Source organism: Prionailurus bengalensis, chromosome B1, assembly GCF_016509475.1.
Source record: "Prionailurus bengalensis isolate Pbe53 chromosome B1, Fcat_Pben_1.1_paternal_pri, whole genome shotgun sequence".
NCBI lineage: Eukaryota > Metazoa > Chordata > Mammalia > Carnivora > Felidae > Prionailurus > Prionailurus bengalensis.
The window spans coordinates 114,917,185-114,929,900 of NC_057344.1; the positions used below are offsets into that span (position 1 = coordinate 114,917,185).

The 12,716-nt window shown below is 40.8% G+C and overlaps 1 protein-coding gene across 1 annotated transcript in view; it reads left to right on the top strand.

The window, feature by feature from the left end:
* The window catches only part of ETNPPL (ethanolamine-phosphate phospho-lyase), a 35,349-nt gene extending 23,604 nt beyond the window's left edge, over window positions 1-11,745 (top strand). Inside the window, exon 13 of the mRNA XM_043570878.1 lies at window positions 11,401-11,745. Within this exon, the coding sequence (XP_043426813.1) occupies window positions 11,401-11,418 (18 nt within the window). The 3' untranslated portion in view covers window positions 11,419-11,745. The remainder of the gene's footprint in view (window positions 1-11,400) is intronic.
* Window positions 11,746-12,716: the final 971 nt, after the last annotated feature.

The window sequence follows — 12,716 nt, forward strand, 5'->3', positions numbered from 1 at the left end:
GTCACTGCAAGTAGTCTCAGGGCCACAACCGGTACTCATCATCTCCCTTCTCCACTACTGACATTCCACTCACCTTTGGCCATCACTTCTGGACGTCCTAGTAGTGGTGTGTCTCAAACCCTCATTCCTCTGGAAACTATGCCCTTCTCAAGCCAGGGCTGAGGCACTATCCGTTCACAGCTACAATTAGACAAGGAGTACCAAGAGATATCAAAGTGTACCATCTGAGTTTCACAGATGTCCTGCCTCCCCCGCTGTGGAACAGCAGTGCTACCTCCTCCTACAGATAAAGGTCAATTAACTCTGCCAATATGGTGACTCCAACTCCTGCTTTCTAGATGCAAGGCGTCCAAGGTCCTCATGTGTCAGTTGGAGCTTACAGTTTAGTGGAACTCTGACTTTGTCCCTCCCCAAAAGTACACCCCTTTGGGGACCAGAGGCTCCAATGAATGCTACAGATTCCAAAGCTGTAGGGATAGGAAAAACAAAATTCTACACTGAGTCATCGATGGTAAGTGGGGCCATTCCTGATTTCACCCCTTGGATCTAGGATCCTCCTGGGGACACACAGTGCCTTATGGAGGTCCCTGACTGGGTGCAGATACTGCCATCTGAAGGATAGCACCCCATCCTTACAGAGTATGACCTTTAAGTGGGCTCCTTAGCTGTACCTTTATTCGGGAAGGGCATTCCAATGCTCTACCAGAGTGGCAGCTTCTGGATAATGTAAATGTAATACAACCAGCCTATTTCATGGTCATGGGCCCGCCCTACCCATTTTCATTGTAAAGTGGATTCCCCTTTGGATGATATTTTGTGGGATTCCATGTGTCTCAGGCACTCTATAAGCCCCTATATTGTGGTTATAGCTTAGGCTCTGTAAGTAGGAAACCCAAAGGCAAACCCATACCCTAAATAGATGTCTATTCCTGTGCAAATAAACCACTGGCTCTTCCGAGACTGAAGGGGCCCAATGTAGTCAATTTGTCACCAAGAGGCCAGTTGATCTCAAGGGATAGTGTCATGTCAGGGACTCACTCTTGGTCTCAGACTAGGTATTCAGAAGGGGCAATAGTTACATCTGTCTTGGCAAGTGGGAGTCCATCCTGTGGGCCAACACATTGCCTCCATCTCTGCCATTATGACCACTCTGCCCATGTACCCACTTTGCCTTTTGTGAAGTGGCTAATGTCAACTAGCCAAGTCATTTTGTCTGCTTGGTTGTGCAGTACCTCTTTCATGGTGGGTGCTTTTTGGTGGATGTTAACAGGTGATACAAAAACGTTTTAACATGTGATGTGTACTCCATGTATTCATTCCTGTGCCTTTACCCATTACCCCCTTTGTCACAGGCTCTGACACTTTCTTTCAGGCTCCTGACCAGCTGACCAAGCCATTCACCACTGCTCATGAATCCATACACATGATCACCTCACTTCTCCTTTACACACCAAGTGGATGATCTGACGCACAACTCAAAGTTCTACCATTGGAAATTTTTCCCTTGCCACTGTCTTTCAAGGCCACCATTGTGTGTATCTATAATGTGGCCATCATCCCTTTTACTGAAATGATAGATCCCTGATTCTTGGTAGGGTTCATCTCCCACCTTCTTGAGCAAACATGTCTTACAGAGGTTTCTAATATACTAGCATACTCTAGGATACTATATAGTGTATTCCAGTATATTACCTCTCTTCCTACAAGATCAGAACGATGTCATCTGTAATGAGTCACTGATATTCTTCAGAATGCCCAGATAGTCCAGATCTCTTGAGGCTATGTTATGACAGAGGGCAGGAGAGTTGACGTTAGCTCTGGAGCGGAAGTGTAAAGAAAGAATAGCATCAGTTCCAAAAGAAGGCAAACTGTTTCTGGTGTTTTTTTTTCTAAATGGGTTAAAATAAACATATTTTAAAGGATGTTTTAAAGGATCACACAGGTCAAGGACCCAGTGTGAAGGTGACTCCAACTGCCAAGTATGTCCAGCCGAATCATACTTTTGGGGACTGGGAGAACAGCCACAGGTGTCCTTTACTAGCGAAGCCTTAAAGAGCAGTGAGTGTTCGGGGCTCCTGGGAGGCTCAGTCAGTTAACATCCGACTTCGGCTCAAGTCATGATGACTTGTGAGTTTGTGAGTTTGAGCCCCACATCAGGCTCTGTGCTGACAGCTCGGAGCCTGGAGCCTGCTTCGGATTCTGTGTCTCCCACTCTCTTTGCCCCTCCTCCACTCATGCTCTGTCTCAAAAACAAATAAACATTAAAAAATTTAAAAATAAAAAGAGCAGTGAGTTTTCCTGCCTACATCCTTCTAATAAGACTTGGTACTCACCTAAGTGGGAAGACTTCCTTTGTGGGCTGTATAGGCAAGCAGATATACAGGCTTTATACTGGGCTCTTTGTAAAGAGGAAGGAGATGGGTGTTCCTCAGGGAGAGAAAGAAAAAAGCTCAAATTCCAAGAAAGGACATCAAGCTGAAGTAGAAGTGGGGAAAATTCAAGACCTCCTGATGGCTCTGAAGCAAGGAATCTATGCTTTGATGAGTCTACATTTTGTTAGTTTACTCAGAGATATTTGATATATTTTTAGTGCCATAGCAAATAACATCGTTTTTTAAATTTCATTTTCCACGTATTCCTGGCATTTAGAAATAAAGTTGATTTTTGCATATTGACTTTATTTCAGCAAACTTGCTAAACTTACTTGCAAATTCCAAACGTGTGTCCATTCTTTTGGACTTATACATATATAATATTTCATCTGAGAGTACAGTTTTACTTATTCCTTTGTGATGCCTGTGTATTTTCCATCAATGCTCCAGTCTTCTTTTTATGGAATTCCTTTAATTATGTGTTCTCTTAAAGCCACTTTACATTATCCTTTGGATTTCATTGTTGACTTCCTTCACATCAATAACCACTATATGTTTTGTTATATCATTTTATTGTATTTTACATTTTTTCTATATTTCCCCCAAGTTTTTATTTTGAAAAATTTTCAACCTTCAAGTAAGCTTCATATAGTAATGCAAATTCTATATATCCTTCACCTGGATTCACCAATTGTAATATTTTGTTCCACTTGGTTTTCTGGCTATATACTATTACACACAAACTTTTTGGCTTTGGCTAAGCCATTTGAGCCATATGAGATTTAGTTGCTGATATCAAGTCAACTTACCTTAAATATTTCACCTTGTTTTCCCCCCTAAGCAAGGGAATTCTCCTATAAATCAATTATCATATTAGAGATATTTAACATTAATTTATAACATTATCTAATATTCAACTCCTATCCAAATTTCCTAAACTGTGTCAATACTGTCCTTGATAAGCCTTTTTTTTAAAAAATTCAGAAACCTATCAAGAATCCTGCGAAGCATTTAGTTGTCACTTCTGTTTAGTCTTTTTTAATCTAGAATATTTCCCTATTTTTTTTCTCTCATCACATTGGCATTTTTGAAGATTCCAAGCCAGTTGGACGTATTGTAGAATGTTTTTCAATTTGAACTTGTATAATTTTCCTCATGACTAAATTCACATTAAACATTTTGGCAGAAATATTACATGGGTGATACATTCAGATTTATTTTAAAATGTGAAACTAATCTGAAATTAACTCAATGTCATCATGATGCATTGTTTTATATATAGACTATATGTAGAATTCTATATACGTGCATTATATATTTTATATTATATTTACATTCATACATAGAATTTGAGAGAGAGATATCTCAAATATTATGTGTGCAAAAGTCCTAAACTAAATTCTGGCAAACCAAATATTTATTTATTAAAATCCAATAATGCAATATTGACTGGAATTTTTATCTTCTTCCTGTTCAATACAGAGACTTCAGAATATTTTTTTTCATTTATCTCTCTGAATGTTACTGTTTTGTGTTATAAGTCTATAATTTTAGGCATATATATGTGTATATACATATGAATGATGTTTTATATACGTATTTTTAGTTGTTCTTCATTTCTTTCTTCCCCCTTCAATTATTTTCCTTTTTTCTTATAGAACAGTCTTTTAGTATTTCCTTCGGAGTGGATCTTTGGTGCAGCTCTTTTGTTTGATCAATGGATAAACTGTAGGCCATAAATGACTGAATGAAGTACCCCCCCATCCTTAGAGGCAAAGCTGAGACTGGCAGCCATGTAACTCTCACTCCTGGGCTAGTACTTTTCTCTTCACATCATTTTGTTTGTCTATTTTTAAACGTGTCTTTATTTATTTTGAGAGAGAGAGAGAGAGAACAAGTGGGGGAGTGGCAGAGAGAGGGAGACAGAGAATCCCAAGCAGGTTCCATGCTGTTCAGCTCAGACCCCAATGTGGGGCTCAAACTCACAAACTGCGAGATCATGACCTGAGCCAAAATCTACAGTCAGACACTCAACCGATGAACCACCCAGGGGCCCCTCTTCCACATCATTTATTTTATTTTATTTTATTTTTTATTATTTTTTTAATATATGAAATTTATTGTCAAATTGGTTTCCATTCAACACCCAATGCTCATCCCAACAGGTGCCCTCCTCAATACCCATCAGCCACCCTCCCCGCCCTCCCACCCCCCATCAACCCTCAGTTTGTTCTCAGTTTTTAAGAGTCTCTTATGCTTTGGCTGTCTTCCACTCTAACCTCTTTTTTTTTCCTTCCCCTCCCCCATGGGTTTCTGTCAAGTTTCTCAGGATCCATATAAGAGTGAAACCATATGGTATCTGTCTTTCTCTGTATGGCTTATTTCACTTAGCATAACACTCTCCAGTTCCATCCACGTTGCTACAAAGGGCCATATTTCATTCTTTCTCATTGCCACGTAGTACTCCATTGTGTATATAAACCACAATTTCTTTATCCATTCATCAGTTGATGGACATTTAGGCTCTTTCCATAATTTGGCTATTGTTGAGAGTGCTGCTATAAACATTGGGGTACAAGTGCCCCTATGCATCAGTACTCCTGTATCCCTTGGGTAAATTCCTAGCAGTGCTACTGCTGGGTCATAGGGTAGGTCTATTTTTAATTTTTTGAGGAACCTCCACACTGCTTTCCAGAGCGGCTGCACCAGTTTGCATTCCCACCAGCAGTGCAAGAGGGTTCCCGTTTCTCCACATCCTCTCCAGCATCTATAGTCTCCTGATTTGTTCATTTTGGCCACTCTGACTGGCTTGAGGTGATACCTGAGTGTGGTTTTGATTTGTATTTCCCTGATGAGGAACGACGAGCATCTTTTCCTGTGCCTGTTGACCATCCGGATGTCTTCTTTATAGAAGTGTCTATTCATGTTTTCTGTCCATTTCTTCACTGGGTTATTTGTTTTTTGGGTGTGAAATTTGGTGAGCCCTTTATAGGTTTTGGATACTAGCCCTTTATCCAATATGTCATTTGCAAATATCTTTTCCCATTCCGTTGGTTGCCTTTTAGTTTTGTTGATTGTTTCCTTTGCTGTGCAGAAGCTTTTTATCTTCATGAGGTCCCAATAGTTCATTTTTGCTTTTAATTCCCTTGCCTTTGGGGATGTGTCAAGTAAGAAATTGCTACAGCTGAGGTCAGAGAAGTCTTTTCCTGTTTCCTCCTCTAGGGTTTTTATGGTTTCCTGTCTCACATTCAGGTCCTTTATCCATTTTGAGTTTATTTTTGTGAATGGTGTGAGAAAGTGGTCTAGTTTCAACCTTCTGCATGTTGCTATCCAGTTCTCCCAGCACCATTTGTTAAAGTGGTCTTTTTTCCATTGGATATTAGTTGGCCATACTTTTGTGGGTCTAGTTCTGGGGTTTCTATTCTATTCCATTGGTCTATGTGTCTGTTTTTGTGCCAATACCATGCTGTCTTGATGATTACAGCTTTGTAGTAGAGGCTAAAGTCTGGGATTGTGATGCCTCCTGCTGTGGTCGTCTTCTTCAAAATTACTTTGGCTATTCGGGGCCTTTTGTGGTTCCATATGAATTTTAGGATTGCTTGTTCTAGCTTCGAGAAGAATGCTGGTGCAATTTTGATTGGGATTACATTAAATGTGTAGATAGCTTTGGGTATCATTGACATTTTAACAATATTTATTCTTCCAACCCATGAGCACGGAATGTTTTTCCATTTTTTTATATCTTCTTCAATTTCCTTCATAAGCTTTCTATAGTTTTCAGCACACAGATCTTGTACATCTTTGGTTAGATTTATTCCTAGGTATTTTATGTTTCTTGGTGCAATTGTGAATGGGATCAGTTTCTTGATTTGTCTTTATGTTGCTTCATTATTAGTGTATAAGAATGCAACTGATTTCTGTACATTGATTTTGTATCCTGCAGCTTTGCTAAATTCATGTATCAGTTCTAGCAGACTTTTGGTGGAGTCTATCGGATTTTCCATGTATAATATCATGTCATCTGCAAAAAGTGAAAGCTTGACTTCATCGTTGCCAATTTTGATGCCTTTGATTTCCTTTTGTTGTCTGATTGCTGATGCTAGAACTTCCAACACTATGTTAAACAACAGCGGTGAGATTGGACATCCCTGTCGTGTTCCTGATCTCAGGAAAAAAGTTCTCAGTTTATCCCCATTGAGGATGATGTTAGCTGTGGGCTTTTCATAAATGGCTTTTATGATCTTTGAGTATGTTCCTTCTATCCCGACTTTCTCGAGGGTTTTTATTAAGAAACGTTGCTGAATTTTGTCAAATGCTTTTTCTGCATTGATTGACAGGATCATATGGTTCTTATCTTTTTTTTTTTTTATTAATGTGATGTATCACGTTGATTGATTTGCAAATGTTGAACCAGCCCTGCATCCCAGGAATGAATCCCACTTGATCGTGGTGAATAATTCTTTTTATATGCTGTTGAATTCAATTTGCTAGTATCTTATTGAGAATTTTTGCATCCATATTCATCAGGGATATTGGCCTGTAGTTCTCTTTTTTTACTGGGTCTCTGGTTTAGGAATCTAAACCTAACTGGTTTAGGAATCAAGGTAATACTGGCTTCATAGAATGAGTCTGGAAGTTTTCCTTCCCTTTCTATTTTCGGGAATAGCTTGAGAAGGATAGGTATTATCTCTGCTTTAAACGTCTTGTAGAACTCCCCTGGGAAGCCATCTGGTCCTGGACTCTTATTTGTTGGGAGATTTTTGATAACTGATTCAATTTCTTCGCTGGTTATGGGTCTGTTCAAGCTTTCTATTTCCTCCTGATTGAGTTTTGGAAGTGTGTGCATGTTTAGGAATTTGTCCATTTCTTCCAGGTTGTCCAGTTTGTTGGCATATAGTTTTTCATAGTATCCCCTGATTATTGCTTATATTTCTGAGGGATTGGTTGTAATAATTCCATTTTCATTCATGATTTTATCTATTTGGGTCATCTCCCTTTTCTTTTTGAGAAGCCTGGCTAGAGGTTTGTCACTTTTGTTTATTTTTTCAAAAAACCAACTCTTGGTTTCATTGATCTGCTCTACAGTTTTTTTAGATTCTATATTGTTTATTTCTGATCTGATCTTTATTATTTCTCTCCTTCTGCTGGGTTTAGGCTGTCTTTGCTGTTCTGCTTCTATTTCCTTTAGGTGTGCTGTTAGATTTTGTATTGGGGATTTTTCTTGTTTGTTGAGATAGGCCTGGATTGCAATGTATTTTCCTCTCAGGACTGCCTTCGCTGCATCCCAAAGCATTTGGATTGTTGTATTTCCATTTTCGTTTGTTTCCATATATTTTTTAATTTCTTCTTTAATTGCCTGGTTGACCCATTCATTGTTTAGTAGGGTGTTCTTTAACCTCCATGCTTTTGGAGGTTTTCCAGACTTTTTCCTGTGGTTGATTTCAAGCTTCATAGCATTGTGGTCTAAAAGTATGCATGGTATGATCTCAATTCTTTTATACTTATGAAGGGCTGTTTTGTGACCCAGAATGTGATCTATCTTGGAGAATGTTCCACGTGCACTTGAGAAGAAAGTATATTCTGTTGCTTTGGCATGCAGAGTTCTAAATATATCTATCAAGTCCATCTGATCCAATGTACCATTCAGGGTCCTTGTTTCTTTATTGACCGTGTGTCTAGATGATCTATCCATTTCTGTAAGTGGGGTGTTAAAGTCCCCTGCAATTACCACATTCTTATCAATAAGGTTGCTTATGTTTGTGAGTAATTGTTTTATATATTTGGGGGCTCCCGTATTCAGCGCATAGACATTTATAATTGTTAGCTCTTCCTGATGGATAGACCCTATGATTATTATATAATGCCCTTCTTCATCTCTTGTTACAGCCTTTAATTTAAAGTCTAGTTTGTCTGATATAAGTATGGCTACTCCAGCTCTCTTTTGACTTCCAGTAGCATGATAAATAGTTCTCCATCCCCTCACTTTCAATATGAAGGTGTCCTCAGGTCTAAAATGAGTCTCTTGTAGACAGCAAATAGATGGGTCTTGTTTTTTTATCCATTCTGATACCCTATGTCTTTTGGTTCGCGCATTTAGTCCATTTACATTCAGTGTTATTATAGAAAGATATGGGTTTAGAGTCATTGTGATGTCTGTAGGTTTCATGCTTGTAGCGAGGTCTCTGGTACTTTGTCTCATAGGATCCCCCTTAGGATCTCTTGTAGGGCTGGTTTAGTGGTGATGAATTCCTTCCGTTTTTGTTTGTTTGGGAAGACCTTTATCTCTCCTTCTATTCTAAATGACAGATTTGCTGGATAAAGGATTCTCAGCTGCATATTTTTTCTGTTCATCACATTGAAGATTTCCTGCCATTCCTTTCTGGCCTGCCAAGTTTCAGTAGAGAGATCCGTCACAAGTCTTATCAGTCTCCCTTTATATGTTAGAGCACATTTATCCCTAGCTGCTTTCAGAATTTTCTCTTTATCCTTGTATTTTGCCAGTTTCACTATGATATGTCGTGCAGAAGATCGATTCAAGTTACGTCTGAAGGGAGTTCTCTGTGCCTCTTGGATTTCAATGCCTTTTTCCTTCCCCAGTTCAGGGAAGTTCTCAGCTATGATTTCTTCAAGTACCCCTTCAGCCCCTTTCCCTCTCTCTTCCTCCTCTGGAATACCAATTATGCGTAGATTATTTCTCTTTAGTGCATCACTTAGTTCTCTAATTTTCCCCTCATACTACTGGATTTTTTTATCTCTCTTTTTCTCAGCTTCCTCTTTTTCCATAATTTTATCTTCCAGTTCACCTATTCTCTCCTCTGCCTCTTCAATCTGAACTGTGGTTGTCTCCATTTTATTTTGCAGCTCATTTATAGCATTTTTTAGCTCCTCCTGGCTGTTCCTTAGTCCCTTGATCTCTGTAGCAATAGATTCTCTGCTGTCCTCTATACTGTTTTCAAGCCCAGCGATTAATTTTATGACTATTATTCTAAATTCACTTTCTGTTATATTATTTAAATCCTTTTTGATCAGTTCATTAGCTGTTGTTATTTCCTGGAGATTCTTTTGAGGGGAATTCTTCCGTTTGGTCATTTTGGATAGTCCCTGGAGTGGTGCGGACCTGCAGGGCACTTCCCCTGCGCTGTGGTGTATAACTGGAGTTGGTGGGCGGGGCCACAGTCCGACCTGATGTCTGCCCGCAGCCCATTGCTGGGGCCACAGTCAGACTGGTGTGTGCCTTCTCTTCCCCTCTCCTAGGGGCAGGATTCACTGTGGGGTGGCGTGGCCTGTCTGGGCTACTTGCACACTGCCAGGCTTGTGGTGCTGGGGATCTGGCATATTAGCTGGGGTGGATCGGCAAGGTGCACAGGGGCAGGAGGGGCAGGCTCAGCTCGCTTTTCCTTCAGAGGTCCGCTTCAGGAGGGGCCCTGAGGCACTGGGAGTGAGTCAGACCTGCCGCCAGAGGGATGGATCCGCAGAAGCACAGCCTTGGGTGTTTGCACGGTGCAAGCAAGTTCCCTGACTGGCTCCCTTGGGAATTTTGGCTGGGGGATGGGCGAAGGAGATGGCACTGGCAAGCGCCTTTGTTCCCCGCCAAGCTGTCGTCCGGGGCTCAACAACTCTCCCTCCCGTTGTCCTCCAGCCCTCCCGTTCTCCAAGCAGAGCTGTTAGCTTATAACCTTCCAGATGTTAAGTCCCGCTTGCTGTCAGAACACACTCCGTCCGGCCCCTCTGCTTTTGCAAGCCAGACTCGGGGGCTCTGCTTTGCCGGCGGGCCGCCCCTCCGCCCCAGCTCCCTCCCGCCAGTCCGTGTAGCGCGCACCCTCCCGCCAGTCCGTGTAGCGCGCACCGCGTCTCCGCCCTTCCTAGCCTCTTCCGTGGGCCTCTCATCTACGCTTGGCTCCAGAGAATCTGTTCTGCTAGTCTTCTGGTGGTTTTCTGGGTTATTTAGGCAAGTGTGGGCGGAATCTAAGTGATCAGCAGGACGCAGTGAGCCCAGCGTCCTCCTACGCCGCCATCTCTCTTCCACATCATTTAAAAATCTTGGGGTCAGAGGCATACAAGAGTAATCAATTGACATAGATGGTTGAATCTACTAATGAAATGTTGTAAAACCAGTTAGTTTGATAAATTGGCTTTGAAGTAATAAAAGCAAAAGAAAAACACAGTTTATCAGTCAGTAACAGACACAAAAAATATTAATTAGGAAAACTCACTCAAGCGACACGGTAACAAAGATACAATAATTTTACTAGGTAATATTGACCTGAACATAACAAAACATTGGCCACCAAATGCCGATTTATGCATCCTTGCTATTTTTTATACCAATAACAATATCATCTGTGAACTGAAACGCAGCTGCCCCAAGGAAAGTATAAATCCAGGATGCATTTTTTCATTCCTAGAGAGAAGAAAAGTGTAGCAAAGGGGTGCCTGGGTGGCTCAGTCCATTGAGCGTCCAACTCTTGGTTTCAGCTCAGGTCATGATCTCACAGTTTCATGAGTTCAAGCTCTGAATCAGGCTCTGCACTGACAGTGTGGAACCAGTTTGGGATTCTCTCTCTCCCTCTCTCTGCCCTCCCCCCACTCTCACTGTCTCTCTCTCTAAATAAATAAATAAATAAACTTTAAAAAAAAGAAAGAAAGAAAGAAAATTGCAACAGTAACACAGGATTTGAAGGGGAAATGAGACTATGGGAGCAGAAAACGCAGATTTAGAAAGCAAGAATGATTTGCAGGGAGCTGTGATCCCCTAACATTTGTTCCTTCAGAACACCCTGAGGATTTGCTGATTGTAACCATGCCCCCTCATGCCTCACATGTAGTTTCTGATCTCCTTGGTATACGAATTTTAAAAAGAAAAAGAGAGAAGATGGGGAGATAAAAAATAATCACCCATTCCTTTCAAATATTCAATAATTTGGTTTTGTTTTTCATTAATAATATTGCTGTATGATATTCCTGAGATTACTAACCTATGGTGTCTATCTAGATTTTAAGTTTGTTTCTTTTCCTTTTTTTCTTCCAGAACTGCTTCTTTACTTAATCCCTCTTTTCTAAAGGGTTTCAATCAAACAGATTGATTTTACAGAAACACCAATTTCCTCGTGATGTTCTGATTCAATCACCCAGTCACTCCTGCCATTGCCCAATGGGATAATGAAAAAATGGCCATAGCAGCAGGGATAGGAGCTATGCATAGACTCAGCAACATGGACTTCTGCTCACCAAGGTCAGTCTGGCTACAGCCACACCCGACTGCCCAGTCTGCCAACAGCAGCAGCCAATGCTATACTTCCAGTATGGCACCATTCCCAGAGAATTGGCCAAATGCTGAGTGGCAGGTTGATTAAAGTTTACCTCTTCAACCATGGGAGTGAGAGTGCTTTATTTTCACTGGAGGAGATAGTTGACTCTGGATACATATTTTCCTTTCCTGCCTCAATGCTTCCACCAAAACTATCATTCATGGATTTCCAGAGAAAGTCCATTGTCATGGTACTACACACTGAATTACTTCTGACACAGGAGCTCATTTCGCAGAAAATGAAATGTGGAGAAGGGTCCATGATCATAGAGTTCACTGGTTTTCCCATGTTTTCCATCATCCTGAAACAATTAGCTTACAAGAATGGTGGAACAGCCTTTTTATGACCCAGTGATGGTGGCAGCATCTTGCGAGGCTGGAGAAATGTCCTTCAGAATGCAGTAAATGGTCTAAATTAGTGGACAATATATGGTGTTCTTTCCCTAGAATTCATGGGATTGGGAATCACAGGGTGGACATGACAGTGAATCCTCTCCCTATGAACTGCAATGATCCACTAGAAGAGTTTTTGCTTCCTAGCCCCACAAGTTTAGGCTTCGCTGGTTGGGAGGTCTTGGTTCCAAAGGGAATAACCCTTCCACTAGTGGACACAACAATGATTCCTCTTAAAACTTGAGACTGCCAGCCGGCCACTTGGGTTTGTCATGCCACTGAATCAACAGGCAAAGAGAGTGGTTACTTTAATTCATTGGGATGACTGATACTGATCATTAAGGGAAAATAATGCTGCTAGTACACAAAAGGGATAAGGAAGAGTATTTCTGGAATTCAAAGATAAACTTCATCCAAAGATTTTTAAAAGTGTGTGTCAGGGGTGGATTTTGTATCCTTTTTTGGGGAAAGGGATGTGTGTTTGAGGTTGTATATGGCATAGCTGTGTCATGGTCAGTGGAAACATGAAGCTGCTACTGTCTTTATTTGAAAATTAAATACAGTTTAAGGAGATGTGCATAGGTTCCAAGTTGAGGACGGAGGGACTGGGGTGGTTTTGTTTTGGATTTTGGGTAGGGCGCAAA